Source organism: Rhinichthys klamathensis, unplaced genomic scaffold, assembly GCF_029890125.1.
Source record: "Rhinichthys klamathensis goyatoka isolate OS25496 unplaced genomic scaffold, OSU_Roscu_1.1 h1tg000140l_1, whole genome shotgun sequence".
Lineage (NCBI taxonomy): Eukaryota > Metazoa > Chordata > Actinopteri > Cypriniformes > Leuciscidae > Rhinichthys > Rhinichthys klamathensis.
Genome location: NW_026606675.1, coordinates 2,677,654 through 2,697,952, shown reverse-complemented (window position 1 = coordinate 2,697,952; position 20,299 = coordinate 2,677,654). Strand labels below are relative to the sequence as shown.

General features: G+C 38.6%; 1 protein-coding gene across 4 annotated transcripts in view; it reads left to right on the top strand.

Annotated features, from left to right (window-relative positions):
• The window catches only part of runx1t1 (RUNX1 partner transcriptional co-repressor 1), a 130,925-nt gene that overhangs the window by 62,119 nt on the left and 48,507 nt on the right, over positions 1-20,299 (top strand). The window contains exon 1 of one of the 4 annotated variants that reach the window (XM_056257664.1): positions 16,266-16,721. The exons of the other annotated variants lie outside the window; for them this stretch is intronic. Within the exon in view, the coding sequence (XP_056113639.1) occupies positions 16,694-16,721 (28 nt within the window). The 5' untranslated portion in view covers positions 16,266-16,693. Of the gene's footprint in view, positions 1-16,265; positions 16,722-20,299 lie in introns of those variants that run through there. 4 annotated transcript variants of the gene reach the window in all.

Below are 20,299 nucleotides of genomic sequence, written 5' to 3'. Positions count from 1 at the left end.
AGTTTTTTTTGTTGTTGTTTTTTTTTTTTTTTTTTGGTTATTCAAATGTTAAAGGTACAATATGTAAGAATTTTGTAATAAAATATCCAAAAATCACTTGCACAGTATGATATATTTCCTGCAGTTGTGTACTTGCAATATCCCAAAAGTCTCCAAAGATTTTTTATTTCAGAGAAATTCCAATTTTAAATAAGTGGCCGTCCCGGAAAAAAATGTCGCCTGTCAATGACGCAATATCCGCGCCATCCTCGGTTTCCGTTCATACTGCCATAGCCATGACGTAACCATGGGGACAGACGTGGACAACTGCGTAGTGCGTAACGTTTAGTGGCACGCAGTTCTTGTTTCTTTCAAACATAGACCATGGCAAGCAGACTTTGGGACAAACAAGGAGAACTAAAATGAGGATCAACATCAGCGTGGCGTTTTTGAGATCCCGAGAGCTCCACGTCCGCGACTAACTTGGACTTGACAGAGCTTCACGAGTCACGACTTGACAGGTTTATTAGACAGGTGAGCAAATGTACATAAAACAAATCAATGGTATATAACGTTAGCTCAACATGATGAAATGTTAGAATATGGTCAGTATGTTATTCTAATGTTGATCTAGCTAAACGTTACTGCTAGTTTCGTATAGCAAACGAACTAACACGTAGTATAACGTTAACATTATAACTTTCAACACACATTTAAATGCCGTTTAGTGTGATAGTGTAACGTTAGACCGAGTGAAGCAGCGCTGCGTTACCTCACAAGTTTAATTCGTCTAATAAACTGACCTGTGTGAGTAATCCAGCACTTACGAGTAGTTCGGTAGAATTAAATGTCCTTATTCCTTTATATCCGTGGGACTCGCGTCGCGTGTGATATCTGTCTCTTTAGCAATCGTGACCTGCTTCATACCACTGTAATGTTAAAAAACATGAATGTTTGCACTCATCCATAAACATTAGATCCATCAGCTTGACAGCAAGTCCCATCATTCAACTCATCACTGCGTCATCAACCTACGCCTTTGTTATTGTTGGAAACTGCGCCCTCTTGTGGCGAAAAAACTTACATATTGTGCCTTTAAGGCCAATTCATACCGCACAGACAAACACCAACAAACAAGTTAGCCGTTGGATTTAGAATTTTTTGAAAAATAACTGTCATGTTCTACGAGGTGGCTATTTCGTACTAATTAATTCGACCTCACTCATACGAATTCGTTCGATTTTTACTCAATCGTACTTATTTTGTACTTTGGTTAGTATCAACTTTTGATTTATATATATTATTACTGACCAATGGTAACACGTGCAAATATTGAAGTTGTTGTCCAGCAAGTTTTGTCAGATTCACTGACAGGCCTGTGTATCAGCTCTACTCCCCCTTGAATACTCCCAATGTCACCTTTGGCTGAAGCCCATGTCATAGGGGCGGATGCTGGTGTGAGGGCCTGTCATTCACTGGACAGTTTTGTACAAGTCACCTTGTCTTTTCTTTCAGGAGCTAGTGAGCATTTCCTTTCTCCATGAGTGCCTGTGCTTGGCCTGAGGGAAACCTAATGATCCTCTGTCTCTTCTGGTTTGTCATGTTGACTACACCCCTCCCTATAGCTTCACCAGGAACCAAAGCTTTCCCTGCACCACTTCCAGCTGTAATGCTGCAAATTTGCCTGACCTCCCTGTGCCCTTGAAAAACAGGGCAGATCAGTTTAGTAGATAATAGCACGTTACATTAGAAAAAAAAAACACTATTTCTTTATATCCTTCAAAAAGAATCAAACTGAAATCAGTTTCTATTTGAAATTATATGTTTTTAATATATCTTGTGAATAAAATGTCCCTAATTTCACTTTATTGCGAGTGAGACGTTTTTTTTTTTTTTTTTTTTTTGGAGACAAAAGAATGGTAAATGGGTAAGTGCCTTGAATTGCCGTTGTTAGTCGAGCTCAAATATGCAGATTTAAATGTGCTTATTACTTCCATTCTGCTCATTTCAACTGTCTGACTGCACTTAATTAAATCAGATTGATTAGACCTTTCCTAGACGTTCCCCACAATCAAGTAATTATGACAAATAGAGCAGTTGAAACTCCGGGTCTGAGGACTTCTTTCCAATAACGGAATAGTCCTGGTGTCAACTTGTGCCACTGCAGAGGAAACAGCCAGACAAGCACGTCACATTATGGAAATCTTGAAGTCGTTGGGGTCGGTTCACACTAAATGTGTTTTTGCATTCTCCTGTTCTGCTTTAGCATTTTTCTATGTAAACATGCGCTATACGGATGATCTTGACCGTTGGGCTCACATCTCTTTTGCAGCATCTTGCGCATGACAGTAAAAAACGGCACTCAAGTTAAAATTAGTTAAAGATGCTTTTTAATGTTTTCCGTTTCCTTTAGAGTGTATCTGATTGTACATGTTTAAGATCTGCAAAGTTAAAAAGCTCATAGTCTCTATCTAACAGAGAACACTGATCCAGACCTGTATAAAACGCTTCGACTGAAGTCCAGATTTTACTATGTTTACATCGCAGTTTGAAATATAAACAAAATGCACGCCCAAAGGCACGTGCAAAGAAAGAAGGCAAGGCTTTAGTACATTGTCACCATGTTGTGGTGTTCCAATGTTGGTTCTGATCCATTCGCATTTTTTTAGAATCTAACTCAGGCTTGAACTGATACTGTAAACCAATGACATTTTAACTGTTTGTGTTTACATTTGCTTAAGAAGCTTTGGAAGCTGAAACTCCTGATTATGATAAGAGAGACATTACTTTTCTTACACACACTTGAGGTGTTTGGCCAATCACAATGCACTGGGTCGGATGGCCAATCACAGCACTCTCGGCTCCTCAGACTGAGGGGCTCAATCAGAGCATTTCAGACAGACTGGGAATAGAGGTGCTGCTATAAATGTATGTACAGTATGTAAAAAAAATAGTTTTTTGCATGTAAATATTTTGTTCTTTTATGTAAACATATGCTAGATTGGTGTCTGTGACTGTTGGGTTGATTTTTTTGGCCCCATTAATACAGCCTTTTTAAGATTTTTTTTTAATGAAAACAGCACCAACTTCATTGCAGGTCTAAAGGTTTGGAATGAAGTTCCACTTTCACTGCAATGTCTTGTTGTAAAATCAATGTCTGTTTTTTTTCCCGTTGTCTCATGCTGTGGTCACACTAGACTTTGAGCATACAAAGTTTCTTCAGACACTGCAACGGACTAGATTGATACCAAGATCATGCACTGAAGTGCCTTTTTAAAATCATAAATTTAACATATTGCAAATAACATTGAATATAAAAATGTGCAATCTACCACACATTTCTGTAATGCTGCAAACCTGCATCTTTAAAATCGGTGTCCTTTTTTCAATTCAGCTAAGAGGGTTTTTTTTGGGGGCGGGGGGGGGGGGGGGTTAGCTAAGAGGTTGTGCTGTGATGTATCAATATGCTATTGATCACACATTTTCCTGTGATACAAATTTGCAGGTCAAATTTCACCAAACTTGAACCTTTGAACACAGCGAAATGTGAAACTCCTTCGCATGAGTTTGCTTTTCCATCTCCCACATTTATATGTGTATGGATGGAAGTCAATGGAATGAAAAGTGTTGTGTGACTGTCCTTTTAAAGTAAAAAAAATCTCAGTTGTTTCTCATATATAACAATGAGATTAAATGGCAAGCAAATGGATAATGACCCTATCATGTGCATTTCAGAAGAGATCCCAAACATATGTCACTCAAATTTGCAGAGATTGCAAAGTAAAGTGTAATTTATCTCAACAAACTCTTTCAAGATCAAATTATCTATCACATTCATTTCTATACTTTTATATACTGTCTGTATGTCAACAACTAATTTCTTTCTATTTGTATATTTTAATCCTTTAGTGAAAACATTTACTTAAAGCATAAGTCTGATTAGCTATAAAAGAGCGACATCTGAGCAATACATTCCTCTGGTGAGTTTGAAAGCACTGTGTTATGAACCTCACGCACCCTAAAACTCAGAATGCCTAGCCCTAGACAAAGCTTCAGCTATTTTTATAACTGATACAAAATGTACAATTTATGTTTTAAATTTACAGCTACTTTCATGTAATCAGAATAAGGATTCAAGAGTCTGCTCAATACTTCTGCTCAAGTACTTTTGATGCAAACTGTTATTTTATTTTTTGTGCAAAGAGGCTTTGAAGGGCGTTTATTGTTCTCGAAATAAAAAACGCCCTCTGTTCAGCATCCTTTAAATTTATGATTAAACGTCAATGGTGAGGACATTAACAGGGCAATTTTGCACGACAGAATAAAAGAAAGGATGGGTTGGCAAAAACCAGAGGGATAAAAAGTTCCCCCCTAGGAGCCGTTGAGTTAATATTGTTGCTGAAGTGTTTCGGCAGCTTTGATTGCAATTTTGAGAGGAAATTATCTCACTGGGGGGGTGGCATTGTCCAACTGTGAGTACTGTTCACATTAATACAATCTCTCTCTCTCTCCTCGCTCTACGCTCCCTCTTTCTTTCTCGTGTTTTGTCGTAGTCAGACTCTGATAACATCCAGCTGGAGAAGCGTGATGATGTGACTAAGTGTTGCATTCCTCGGATATTGACCGCATTCATAAATTGAGCTCTTTGTTGAAGCTCTCTCCTTATCTCCCTACTGCACAGCTCTCACTGCATGAAATGGCCTGATCCACCAGACCAGAGAATAAAAGCTATCTGATAAGAGTCTGAATGGTTCTCTATCAATTCATTCATCGTGTGCTGCAAAGCAATGTTTGCCTGCATTGTCTGACATACTCCACATGTGGTTGTATAGGTATGGTCAGATGTGAGTTGTGTTTGCATTGTCATTTTAACCTTGGCCCTCAACCAACCAGAAAGTCCTCGCTCAACGAGAAGCACTTGATGGTGTGAAGAGTTCATTTTTCAGTCTTTTCCACCCTCCCCCATTGATTGGACAATAAGAAAATGATCTCTTTGTGAAAATGACTCTCTCAAAGTGGCATGGACACTTGGCATTCATATTCATTTAATTACCGAGTGCATTATTACCTTCAAAGCGTTTCCACCCTTCTAACATAATGGCTTTTCACCGATTCTGATGACATTTCCTTTCATAGGCGACTGCACCTCCATAAATTGCTCAGGCTGTCTTTGACAGCTCCAGTCTCTCTGCTCACATGCCTGATCAGACAACCTGAGCATGCCACACTACCAGTACAACTTTGTTCACAGCATTATCGCTCCATCTCTACCTGTTGTCCACTTGGATCTCTTTTTCTCTTTCTATTTTTTCTTTCTTTTTGATTGGATAAATGCAATTTGATTTTTAAAGCAAACTTGAGAAATTAAACTTATAACTGCTGTCACAGCCCAATTAATACAATACCAAACATTTAAATGATGGTGTATTTAAAATATACTGTGATGTTGGACAGGTGTTTACACTTCCATGCCATATGTTCGGAATGGAATACTTGCTTAATACTTACTGAATACTGTGTAGGGTAACACTGTGTACTAGTGCCTACTGTTTTAAAACGGGTAAGGGAAACAGAAAACCTTATGGCACAATAAACAGTTTAACTGTAGTATGCAATATTTTTATCATATGACCTCGCTATGTTTATCATTGGAAAAAATAACTTTAAAATGGCAACTTCTAAATGAACTAGTTTTATTAGATTCAAAAATGTTGGTATTACTGAATCAACCTAAATACATAAATGTATACCCACAAAATACATTTTCATGGTTTAAATACCAAGTTCTGTCATGGAACTTAAGATTGCACATACTGATGGGTCCTTAACGCAACCTGCTAACAATTACATCGTTAAACACGGCACTAGCTGATTGGTTCCTGTTGCATTTGCAGCCAATGAGGTTGCTGTTCAACATTTCAATAGTTGGTCACTGTTTACTGTAGCAGTTTGCAAAGCGCGTTCAAAGTTCCTCTGAAACCCTCCGCCTTCCCCAGCTCCACCTATAAAGATCTGCGACAGGTCATTTCATATATTTATGCAGCAGCTGTACATGTTGACAGTAACAAGTCTCTGTACTTGCTCTTCAGCAGCAGCAATATCAGCAGCAGCATAGCAGATCTATTCCGCCAAGACCAAGTAGCTACATTAACGTTGTCATATCCATTACCATGCTGAACTCTTCTGAGTGTAAAAAATAAACGTCTATTGCTTAACAGTTGCAGCAGGTTACCACTTTTTATAGTGTATGGTGCTTGGTTAATTCAGTAAGTGGTATCCAGTTATCATCTTGGGAATAAAAAGTGGTAGTGGGTATTTGGGGTTTTTAATCCAATTTTTTACATTTAGCAATCTGATCAAATGTGTTAGGATTAGTCAAGAAAGATGCTAGAATTCACAACTGATATTATTTCTGCTTCATGCATCACACTGGAAATTGACTGTCAGGATGAGACAGACTGTTGAGGCATTGTGGAATATCAATGTATTCTTTGCATACAGAAATTATATACTGCCGCAATAGGAAGGTGTTCTTTTCTGAGCATAGGCATCATGTGCTTTTAAAAAGCATTTTGTTGAGCATCAGCCTACAAACAACACCCGTAAAACTGACTACTACTACAGTTTGTAGCATACAGTATCTTACCTGCAGCCCATCTGCCCTCTTTTTCACCTGCTTTCAAATGCATTTCATACAAGTGGGGGGAAGGTAGAGAGTCCACGAATGTGAGCCATTTCCTCCATCAGACAGCAGACAGACGACAAAGGTCTGTGATGGGGTGGAGATGAAGCATTTGTAAAGGTTAGGCAATGATCCGTGACAAAAAAGCTCTTTTCTACATAGTTAAAGCCTGACATCAGATAATGGAGGGACAAGGACAGGGAGGAACATGCAGCTTGGGGAAGTGTCCTCATTTCTGAGAGCAAAATTAGCTTTTAATGTAACATTTTTTTTTTAATTATTATTATTAAAAACAGGGTATCTGTCCAATTACACAGGCTGAACCCAATTTGCCAGCCGCTGTAATTAATGCAGTATTGATCAACTTCAATCGGCACTTTGATTTTATGTGCTCAGACAAGTTTGTTAGCCTGCATGCGTCAGTAATAGATTAAAACACTAATGATATTGTTTTCAAAGAAGCAGACCAAAGCTGATCAAATATGCTATTATTCGAAGCAATTCACATTAACCAAAAAGGTTGCCGTGCATGTAGTAATTAACTGTAGTTAAGACACTCATTTGATTTGTAGACATTGCTCTCAGAATACTTGAAGCAATGCCAGGCTTAACTGGGTAAAGACATTCCCATTCAAATCAAACAAAAGTTAGAATCCTCCATAAATGGTAGTCATGGTTACCATAGCTACAGCAACCACTGTCTCTATTAGATATCCACTAAGGCCTCGCCAAGGTCATAGAAATAAACAAAACCCTCACATAAAATGTTTGTGAACTCAGTGATGAAAAACTGCAGATAGCGGCGTTGACTCTTTTTATTAGCTGAATTCATAGCTGAAAATGTGTCTTTACGAACTCTTAAACATTCGTGTTCATGCTGTGTTTAAGTATTGAACAATTACGGTTTTCATAAGCAGCTCATTCAGCACAGACTGATATGGTCGGGTGTGTGTGGGTGGGTATCTGAGTGGTGCTGTGATGACCTTTCCGTTGTCACTTTTAGTGTTGTGACCTGACTGTACTCATTAAAACCAGTGTAACGGATCATTCCCCCTAATTGTTTTTGTTGACAAATTAGTCCTCAGACTCAAGGCTTCCACAGAGCCTGCAGCAGAGCTCTAGCTAATGAGAGATCCACTATACAATCCGTGCATGTGTGTGTGAGAGAGAGAGAGAGAGAAACAGAGAAAAATATATCATCTTGGCTTTGTTCCAAAACCTAGAAAGTTGACTCCCTGCCAACATAGTCAGCTGCCTTCTAAGGGAGCATCCTAACCATCATGGAGCATCTTAAGGTGAGAGTTTGAGCACACTGCGGTGAACTCGAATTGCAGTAGATTTCAATAGAGTTAGACGTTAGCATGTTGCTAAGCTAACTGCATTTTTAAAAAACAATGACTACTTTTATTTTGCAAAGATGCATTAAACTGATAAAAAAAAATATATAAATATATTAAAATAAAAAATCTTACAGGCCCCAAAATTCAGAAGAGAAGTATATATATATATATGTATCCAATGCTGTATAATTAAGTTGCATACCTTTTTTTGAACAGCTTTCACATATGTTGCCTTAAAATGCTGCCTCAGTAGGCGGCTAACTAGGTTTTCGAACAGAGCATCTGCGCCTGGTATTTTGCTGAAATAAATTGCAGTTCTTTTTCTGTGCTTGACTAAAGGACAGTAATGATTATTTATTTGTGTGGGGTTGGTGTATTGCTCTTGGGGTTCTCAATGCATTGATATTCAACGCAGGAAGCTGTGTGCATTTTTCTATCCACCGCTCTGCCTCAACCTTGCCCCCACCCCACTACGCATGAAGTCACTCTGTCTCTCTCTCTCTCTCTCTCTCTCTCTCTCTCATCCACCTGTTCCATGGTCCAGTGGAGGGCTGTGAATGCTATCAGGGGAGAGCGTGGTGCGGTGCAGCCTGCCTGGCTCTAGTCCATCACGGGTGCACTCAGGCTACTTTCCAAGCCCACACCGTATCGAGGGCCCAGCTGCAGACCCAACTGCCGCATTACAGCATGACGGATGGCTTCATATCAGGTGTTTAAACCGAGTGGCCGCTCCATCTGCTGAAGGATTTGGGAAGTCTGGAGTTCCTGTGTGATGAATGGTGAGAAGTGATGCTGCCAATCAGGCCTATACCTTTGGCAGTGTCGCTCCTCTGCTGTCGGTCTCTCCTTTCCTTTTCTCTTCTCTTTTCCTCAGCCAGAGACAGCTCTCCTTCTCCCAAACAAAGTCTATGTTTTCTTTGCTTCTCTTTTTCTGTTTTCCTGTCTACCAGTGGAAAAAGTATAAAAGCAAGTTTAAAAGGGATAGTTCATCCAAAAATGTTGACCCAAACCTAAATTACTTTCATTCGTGGTTCACTTTTTGATAAATATCCTGGCTACTCTTTATAATATAATGGAAATAAAAAAATATATATTGTTGGTGGATTTCAGTTCACAAAATCTCTCTGAATGATTTGTTCTCTGACTAAATGGTTCAGATTCAACAGTTAGCAGCCTACTGAAAAATGATCAGAGAATAATGACTTTTAGTCATTTCCTCACACAGAACTATCGTATGACTTCAGAACACTTGGAATATAGTGCGCAATTCATTTGGGCTACATTTCATGACACTTTAAAGAAAGTGATATTTTTATGGTGCTTTTTGAAGTTTGCTAGTGCCAGTCCTCGTTTACTTTCATTATATTGAGTGGCCAAGAGTGGCTATTCTTCAAAAAATTCACCTTTAGTTTTCCATGGAAGAAAAGAAAGTCCAACGTGTTAGGAACCACATAAGAATGAATGAATAATGAGAGTATTTTCAGTTTTGGGTGACCTATTCCATTAATTGTAGAGTGTGGGAAGTCTCTAGACTCCAGTATCAGTTTGAGAGTCAGAGTACATATAAATTGTCTTCAGAGCTCATTTGTTCCAGTGGCTACTGTGCATAGCCACCATCACGTTAGAGTCAGCCAAAGCAAGTTCCGCCTAAAGGCTTGTATTAAGTTACCATTTATGTTCTTAGCAGACACTTTCTTAGCAAAGTGACTTGCAATACTAGAATAAGAATCAGACTCATGGAGTCTTTACAACCATGGAGGTCTATAATACCTGGAGAAAGCTATGCATTGGCACTGCCCATGCATCCCAAGGCAACATTTTCTCATTTTGTGTTATGGGCACACTGGATGCAAACCAATCAAACCTGAGCTAAGCTTGAAGGACTGGGGCATCAATGACAGAAAACATGGATTAATGTAAGTCCATTTCACACTTTTAGGAGCCTTCAGAAAGTAGAAAAAATGGTAACATTTTATATAAAATATTAGCAATATACAAGATTTATGACAAAACTATTACAGCAAAATAAGTTATTTTGAATGGCCGTCAAAGGAGGAAGATGATTTTTCAACGCATTCTCACCCCAAGGCGTCACTAAAATGACAATTTTGACCATGCTTCAATATTCGACGCTTTAGGCACCCTTTAGCGTCAGTTACATGACGCGATCCTAGGGCGTCATCTTACTGACGCTTTACCTAAGCGTCAGTTAGATGACGCGGGTAGGTTTAGGTCTGGGGTAGGGTTAGGATTAGATAGCGTCATCTAACTGACGTTAAAGGTAAAGCGTCAGCAAGATGACGCCCTAGGATCGCGTCATGTAACTGACGCTAAAGGGTTCCTAAAGCGTCGAATATTGAAGCATGGTCAAAATGATTCCCAAGGCGTCAGTTTCATGACGCCTAGGGATGAGAATGGGCTGGATTTTTGCACCCATAATGGTGTAATTTCATAATCTGGGGCTAACTGGTCAATGCTAACCGTTGGACAGTGCCAAAATTTTACTAGAACTATAGCTCAAAATGTATTAACTTTCTTTTAGCTGCCGTCAGCAGTCCCTCCTTTTTAAACCCCTCTCTTCAAATCTGTAACACCGACTTTTCATGTTCCAATGAATTGATGGATAAAGTCCTGCCCTACATTTTTTTTCTCTTGAAATATCTTGTTCCATTCTCAAATATGTCAGATTATAGAATTAAAATGGGTTGCAATGTTGCCCCCCAAGTTTTGTGTCTGTTGAGAACCTCATAACAATTTGCTTCGTTTACTTTATGTGAATTAAGGTAGGCCGAGCCTGTAAACACAAGCTCAAAATACTCCCTTGTTAAAAACATATTTGTTAATATCCCATTTCACTGAGGTGATTCTTGTATGTTGATGTCTTCTCCCGATGCAAACAAACACTATTCCAAAAGCTGCCTTAGATTCCTTAAATCATGTGTGTCTATGTGTGTGTGTGTGTGTGTGTTGTTGAAGATGGGGTGTCCTCATATGTACTGTATGCCAGAGTGTGTTTATGCTCCCTCTTTCTGGCTTCTTCATTTGTCTGCTTCACAGACAGGCTTCTCCTGATGTGTGTGGGAAACCCATTTGACTGAGAGCACTTCCAGTTGTTGAAATAAGGCAGGTCTGGGCAAATCAATACACTGTCTTTCATTCTCATGGCACAACGACGAGGACATATTTCAAGGAGCAGGGTTCAGAAAGACTGTGTGCGAGTGTGTATGTGTGTTTTTACATCTGTGACTGACAGTCAGGGCAAAATTACACTTCATATATCTTGTCTGTCAACTTTTATTGCCGATGGGAGCTGAGCTGGTTGATGGCACTAAGATGTGTTTTTCACATGTGTGCACTTCAAAAAGAACTGTACAGATCCCAGAACCCAGAGGACGCCCCCAGATCCCCAAACTTCAGCATTGAGAGACTTGTATATCTGCCACTTTGGACTGATTTTCCTTACGAGATACCCAAGAGCAGGACTGTACTGTATTGCTTTCCTCCATATTTTAATTTACACAAAGAGAGGTCTGTTGGTTGATTTATCTGAGGAATTGTCTGAGGGATTTAAAAAAAACAATAAGTAAATGTAAAGGCAAGTGTGATTTGTTGAGAAAGGGGAAGGTGTGAAACATCTTCTAGTAATATACAGCCTTCTGACAAGAACTTGGTTGGAGAATTAGGTGAAGCTCTGGAGAACGGCTCGCTAATTACATTATCACAGAGGTAGAAGCGCTTGTCAATTTCTTCCCACTTAGATTTTCCCCTTCACTCTCAGGAAAAGGGAGCTGCCAGACGGAATTTGAATTCAATAATATGCCAAGTGAACCGTCGGCCTGCCGTAAAAATACTGCACTCTCTGTTTGCAAGAAAAAAATCTCTTTTGAAGTCATGACTTTTGCAGAAACAATTTTGTAGCTGTAGAGTTAACTTGTGCATCCTTGTCAATAATAAATTCCATTTTGCTTTGCAAAACATTGGACAGTGCTGTGCAAACTTTAAATGAGCGAAAATAGGACACAACAGTATGTGTGCACTTTCAGTTGATATTGACGTTATTTTCCATTAAGGATAATAGCAACTCCAATGGAGGATTAAACTGCATGAGGCACTCTGGAGTTTTAAACGTTTTAAAAATCCAATATTTCATCACTCTGCTTTTTATTCTGTTATTTTGTTTTGTGCTCTTTATTGACTAAGAAGATGCCTACATTTAAAAAATATATATATTTATTTTTCCAAGGGTTCACAGCAGAAATGCTACATGGAGAAAATATTTTTTCATCTCTCAATCATCATTGCACTGCATTGCATTATATGTTTTGACAAAGTTTTCATCTGTACGTGAAAAACATAACTGACGTGTAAATGCACCCTAAGACATAGATGGTTATTGGGAGATACAGAGTGATAACTGATATTTATATGCATTTTATCTAAGTAGTCTGTTTTACTGTTATGAAGATTTCATTGACATTACAAGCATGCCTGTGATACAAGATATCATAATTGCATATTTTTTTGCAGTCTAAAAATTTTTGTGAAAAAACAAACATTTCGGTCACGTGACTTCTCAATGCCTAATGAACTCAGTAAAGGAGCAAAAAAGGGATTTTTTAAGAGCTCCTACCTGTACCGCGTGACCGTTGTACCACTTGACCCCTGCAGATTCATTTGGACGTTGAGAGTGTTGCTATCAAAACATAATTCCTAGTCCAAGGACGAGAACAGCTCCGAATAGAACGTCACGTGTTCAGTTTAGGCATCTGAATAAAACTGTTTTTTTTTCCGTCCATGAGTATGAGCTTCATATTCTCAAATATACTATATTAAAAAGCTGTAAAAAAAGATGTATCAAATATGATGCTTATCAAAAATACATATGCAAACTTCTTTTCTTTTTTTTTCTTTTTTTGTTTTTGTTTCAGTTAAGTGTTCCATATCAAAAAATGGTAACGCTTTAGATTACAGCCCGGAAAGTACTGTGTAATTAAGAGGAATTTACAGTGTAACTTGCGGTAATTATAGTGTACCTATAATGTACTTGCATGTAAGTATAAGGGAACAATATGTAAAGTTTGGGGAATAAAGGGGTAACAACCAGGAGAATAAAAAAAACATTTATTCTGTAAGTATTATAGAACTAGGGGGTACTTATTCTACTATTAACAATCTTACATTTGGGAGCATTTTAGCGCGAACATACACTGCGTACCTTTTTGTAATAATTGTGTGGGGGTTTTTTATAGCAAAAGTTCAGATGTTTAAGTTTGGGCAAACATGTTTCAAGGCAAGAAAAGCTAAGACTATTGCATTTTTTTTTAAATACTGGGAAATATATCTGGTTTCATGTGGTTACACTAGGGTAAGTGGTGCTTGTATAATAAATAAAGGTTTCTGAGTCAGTGATATAAGATTGTGTGTATGCATTTTTATTTTACTTACCCTGTAACTACATGGAACAAGAGGGTAACAAGCACCACTTTAATTTACGGCCCGCAATGTCACACTTACCCTGTAACTACATGGAACAAGGGGGTAACAAGCACCACTACATGAAACAAGAGTATCTTTCCCCAATATTTAAGCAAATGTTGCAATAGTTTTCGTTTTCAGTGCAATTTTGTTAAAAAGATTACGTTAAAAATGCATAGATATATACCCTGTAGTTTTTAAAAAGCCTATACAGTATGTACTGGTTCACCATTATTTCAAAAAGGTAGATACGCAGTGTATGTTCTCGCTAAATTGCTCCCAAATGTAAGATTGTTGTATCATAATAGTAGAATAAGTACCACTTAGTTATATAATACTTACAGTATAAATAATTCTCCCTGGTTGTTACCCCTTTATTCCCCAAACTTAAAATATTGTTCCCTTATACTTATATTGTAAATACGTTATAGGTACACTACCAAAAGTTAAGCTGTAAAATCGCTTTAATTACACAGTACTTTCCGGGCTGTAATCTAAAGTGTTACCCAAAAAATTCGCTTTTTTTTTTTTTTTTTACTATTACATGTCAGGCTTTACGGTGTTAATTCTCTCGCTGTTAAGGATGTGCTTTCTAAATGTGTGTTGCAACCATAATGGGTCAAAGGGAGGGTAACTTTATACAAGTTACTTCCTTAAGATGAATTGCTTTGTTGTATTCCTCATTTGTATAAAAGTATCTGCTAAATGAATCAGTAAATATAAATGAGTTGCACAATGTCAACACACACCATTAGCATCTTTTCTTTCTTTTTTTTTTTACTGTTGTTTTAGAGCTCCCAGACAGTGCCAGATGCGTGTTTGCATGCATGCCACAGGTGGCTGACCGGTAGGTGGGGAAATGCAGGAAGTCTGTGTGGCCGTTTGTGTGTGTCAGACCCAGCATGTTTTTCCCTCAGCAGAGGCGAGGTATCCTGTGTGTGTGCGGCCTGTCGCCCAGGGCGGCTAACTTTCAGGAACCCCAGTAGCAAAAACAGCACTGTGTGTTTCCTGGTCTCTTGTTCTGTTATCAGTGGACACGACACCCGCTCGTGCCCCTGCAGGTTTCCTAAACCACCATCCCTTTTACCTCCGGTGTCAAGATGTTGCCCTGTGATTGCCACAAGTAGCTTTTCTCTAACGCACGCTGTGCACAAAGAAGATCGGATTGAGTCCTTGTGATAACAGAGGGTCGGGTCTGTTTGTGCTGATCTGACACAAGCGTGTTTCATTCAGCCGGCGGCTCGCAGGCTCCCAAATTGAGAGGCATCTCACTGAGTTGTCTTTGTCTGAGAGGAACAAAGGCTCAAACCTGCACATCACAAACTCCGGTGAGAGAAGCCTTGTCAGAATTCCAGACTTTTCATCATCTCTGAGAAACCGTAACTACTCAAATGAGGAAATAAATAGCCAGAATTAAGCTCATTCTTGCAATTACATGAATAAATCCTCAATTGAGCAACTGAATCAAGAGGAAAACATTGTTATGAGTATAAGACATCACATTTTGGGCTGTGGCCAAGTTAATGGTAGCTGCCTGAATGATTTCATAATCCTGTTCCAGAACCTTATTGTAAAATACGCCCCTCTAGAATATACATATCTCACTTGAAGCATACAGCGTATGGGTCGGGTTGGGGTTAAAAGCAAGGTTTGAGAGAGAGCCTGCGACGCATTAACTTCATGAACGGCTGTGTGAAAGAGGCTGTTATCATCGGGCTGTAAACGGCGCTTCTGCTTTTCCTGGCTCGGCGGGCCGAGATGAAGTCCAGATGGTCGGGGAAGTGTTTGCCCAAGGATGTAACCAAATATTCCAGATTGAGGGGGGACCAAATGTAAAAGTTGAAGAAGGGGTCATTGAAAAACTCATATGGATTGACTACAAATCCATCTCTTTTTTTTTTTGGCTTGGGGGGGATGTTGGGGATATCCATGTCCCTGTTTACACCTGGTAAGATCTCTGCATTCTCGGGTGATCCGATCACAAGTGGACAGCTGAGAAACATTGGCGTTTACAATGTGTTTTCATGTCTCCTTTCGTTTTGATTTGTCATGTGAGAGTACCTGTCCTAAAGAACATTTATTATTTAAGCCCAAAGTATACTTCTTCTTTTTTTACAAGTACCGTTAGCTTACTTTTGTCAGTCTATGTGCTATTTCTCTCCAAAAGGTATGAATAAATAGTTTTATTTTTGTTGTTTTTTTGTAACACTGTTACGCTTGGTTGGAAAATTCAGGTGTGTACTGTGCTGATGACAAAATTTGCATAACATGCATTGTATTTATATAAAGTATATGGGCTTTATAGTATGTCTGATATCACATTTCACGTATGACTCCCTTTAAATTTCTGTTTTGGAAGCTAGTTTCCACCAGAGTTAAAAAAGTAATTAATTTTTATATTCCTCTTTATATCTCACAATTGCAACTCAATATCTCACAGTGTGATTTTATTTCTTCGTTTAATTTTTTTCATAATTAAAAAAAAAATACTCAGAAGTGGAAATGGCTTCTATTTATTTAGTGCTGTCCTGATGTTCCAGGTGTAAACAGGCCATAGGCAAGTGTTTGCTTAAAGTTACAGCAAGCTGTGTGACAGACCACAACAAGCTTTATCCATTATTATCCCATCCTTTTCTCATAATCTCTCATATGTCCCGCTCTATATGCTGTTGTTTATCCCATAAACTGCTGTACACATTTTATATCCATGCCTGTTGTGTTAGGCCACGCCCACCGCTAGAGAAAGCCCCGCCCACGCTGCACCTGGGTTTCCCGCCGAAGCTCGCCGACTAGAGGCAAAGTACCACAGCTTCTCCTAGCAGCAGGGTGGGCGTTAGAGGCTCTTCGCAACAAGCCGTTTTCATCACTACTTCGCTGTTCTCGAAGTATTTCTGACTCTTTTCGCACACCAGGATCAAACGTTTTCGCGTGTTTCGTGTTCATGTACTCGGACAGTTGAAGGAAAACGCCGCACTAAATGAGTTGAGCTCGAGACACACACAGCATCATCCGCTTGTCAGGTTCAGCTTCATCCGAGCCTCGAGCTCAACTGCCCTTCAGCACACTGGAGCGGTTCTAGAGCTGTGCACTGGAGTTTGACGGACACATTTTCTTCTTCGTCTTGGGAAGTACACGTTTATGACTGAGAAACATCACTAATATATCGACCGGAGTCGAGGACAGGAAATTAATTTTTTCTCTCACAACGCCGTTACGCATGGTGGGAATTTCTACGTCTTTTCAGTGTAAGTCGTGCAGTATCCTCATCTTTTTCTCTCGTGATCTCAGATGAATGCTAGTCTGTACACTTTAGCCACGTTTATTAATTTTTTAGAATGTTTTATTGTGCGGTTTGGGTAAATGACAAACACTTTATTTTTCTTTCGCCGAATATTGTTATAACTCGTTTCGTTTTGCCCACATTGCTTAATTTAATAGAACGTAAAGGTATATCACCAACAATAAATACTGATATGCAGTTTGTCATATTTCCCCATAAAAAGTTAAATGGTCACTTACAGTAATTGTTCATCGCTGTAGGATAAATCTTAACAAAATTGACGTTTAACAGGGTTTGATCGCGTTTAACTCTATTCGTAAACAACAAATAAACAACGCTCATACAAAGCGTTTCTTTCATGTTACGCGTATTAATTTCATTTGGATTTTATATCAAAAAAAAAAATCTTTCTCGTTTCGAGATATTATGTGTATGTTTTTTCCGTAACTATTTGTAATGTAGACACATGCATTTTCTGTAAAGCTGCTTTAAAACGATTAACCTTTTTGAAAAGCGCTTTACAAAATAATGTGAATTGAACTAAAGGCACATTGTGTAAGAAGGTAAAAAATACTATTTATCGCTGTAGATTGTAATAAAGATTTTTTTTTCTTGTGAAAATATATGGGCTCTGTCTACAATCTCACGTGCTCAGTAAATTCATTATCTTAGAGTTTATGGCCTTACAAATCCAACACAACACTGTAGGTCTTTATGCATCTTTTAATGCAGCTTTTAGATTTATTTTTCGTCATTTTCTTTTTTCATAAGAATATTTTTATTACACACATGTAATACCATCCATAATAATATATGAAGTCAACAGTTAAACATCAACTGTCGATCAGCATGCCATCTGTTGGGAGAATGCAATATCACCTCCGTCTATAAACACGGTCTCTAATAAGCTTGAGGACTGTTGCTGGCCAGTCCGCGAGATTTCCAAGCGTTGCAAATTTGATCAAATCAAATGTTTGATTACAAACACAGGTAGGCAAAATATCTGGTGTGAGACAGACAGAAAATTGTGACACCACAATGGATTTAAAAATGTTGATAAACCAGGTGTGAAGACGCGTTTGACAATAGGGATTTCACTTTGGATTAAGAAGCTGCTGTGTTTAATTGTGACATCACAATTGAGAAGATGTCTTTAACAATATTGATATAATTTGAGAAGATCCATTTACAATTGTGATGTCGCCATGGATTAAAATGCATCTGACAAGAGTGATATCACATCAAATTAAGATTAAGCTAAACAAATGTCTTTAACAATTGTGATATCAAATGTATTGAACAGATCCATTGACAGTTGTGACTTGACAAGATGAGTCTGACAATTGTGATGTCAAAGTTTGATTGAGAAGCTGTATTGACAACTGTGACATCACAATGGATTGAGAAGATGCGCTTATCAATTGTGACTGAGCCAGCTTTTTAAAAGCTTCTCCCGTCAAGCTCATCTTCTCAAATCCATCATGATGTGAATAGTCCACTCTCAGCGCTTAAGCTTTCTCTTGACTGAGGAGTTGAGGTTCTGAAGTTTAAGGCTGGGTGGTTAAAATGAAAATTAAATGGTAGATTTTTATTTCCATTGCTCTCAGGGGCAGTCCTTGTGTATTTAAGGCACACACAAAAAAATTGGTTTGGACTTTGGAGACCCTGTTCTTTGACGAAAGATGCTCGTTCTCATAGCTTGTGTTGCTCATGTCACAGATTTATGCAGTTTTTTTAAAACAGTCAGTTGTCTTGTACACATTCTCATCATAGATTGTCCATCTCAAGTAGATTTACAATTTATTTTCTTAAAGGCATCTCTACTGGTTGCTTGAAGATATGTTAATCTTTATTGATTTTATGTATGATTCAGAAAATGGAGGCTATGCTGGTCAAATGGAGGCTATGTAACTATGGCACTATGATTTGGTCATCCCCTCATTAATGTCATTCCCCTCTGCGGCTGTCAACATGAGATTCGAACTAGAGCCCAAGGGACAGTGCAGGTAGTGAACGTACCTTGATTAAAGGCAAACATGGTCTATGGTGGCTGGAGGTTAGGGTTCGGTTAGCGATGAGCAGTGTGTGTGTGTGTTTGAAGCCAGCATTAGCAGGCAGCAACATCTTCTGGCTGAGGCCATCTGCACAGCCACCAGCCGGCCTGCCTCACACCTGTTCCCCTCTCCTCCACTCCCACTGGCCTCACACGGGTCAAACGCATGAAACCAGACACTGCCACAGCATAATGAAGAGATGACTCGGCTGCCCACACCAACACGCACAGCTGTGTTTGAGAGAGATATGGAAATACTCATCCATTATTTTCAAATATGTCTGGGAGATGTTTTCTCGTATTGGTTTAAGCTTATATTTTATTTAATAAATATATTCTGAATTAATTATCTATATGCATCATGCACCACTAGAAATGAATTAACCATGCATTGCAAAATATTAGTCTTTTTTTTTTTCGTGTTCATGAAAGACAATGTTCCTCCACTGATAAATGTGCTTCTCATTTACCTTAAACACAGCAGCATAAAAACATTTGTAGTTGGTGCTGCTTACTATGTATTTTAAATGACGAACAGCAGACGTTCTGGCTGAAAGCCAAGCGTGTTATCATTGCAGTAACTCATTTCATTAGTGATGTCATTAACCCCATACATAAACTGGCAGACATTCTCACCAGACACTTGCACAAATACACAGCATGTCTCGTTGCTTCACAATTTCTCTTTCATGCAAATTTACATCAAAAACATACTCTTTGTGCATAAGGATACAGAAACACACTGTAAATTTTGCAGCGAGTAACTATACGTGTCCAAAAAGGTCTAATCTGACAGCCCATATAATTTCTCCGGATGAATAAAAATTGTAATAACAAAAGAGAAGAAAAACGATCAAGTTCAGTTACACGACATCAGCCAAGTGCATTATATGCGCTCTTAATGTTTCAGCTCTTAAGGGAAACATTCCCAAAATGCATTAGCGGTATTTCACTCACATCTCTTTCCATTGAGCTATATCATGTATGAGGCTCTTTATATTCATTGAGGGCTACTGTTGGACTTGCTGACACACTCAATCTTGCGCAGTAAATAAGCGACGCGAGATGTTGGGATTTGTCACGGGGCGAAAGACCCCTTATTTGCGAGGGCTCTAGATTTGACTCGACGTGAGTCTCTGTGGAGAGCAGGCCATGAATGATTGAGGCGGCCGCCATCTCCCAGAATCCATGCTTTGGATCGATAGGGGGCATAATGGCTACAAATTTTTCAACAGAGGAATTTAGCGTGTGGTTATTGGATTTCATAAAACATGAAAGCATAATGTGAGAGAAGAGGATGATTGGTTTTTATTGTATCGTAGGGCTGGAGTGTACAATATAACGAGGCAATATAAAGTCAAGGGGTGTGTGTAAGAATTTACATGGGGCTTTTTTTACAAAACAATTTTGTCCTAGATATTAGATATTAATTTGTACAAATGTAATGGATATAAAATTTATATATATATATAATTAACAGATGTTTCTGA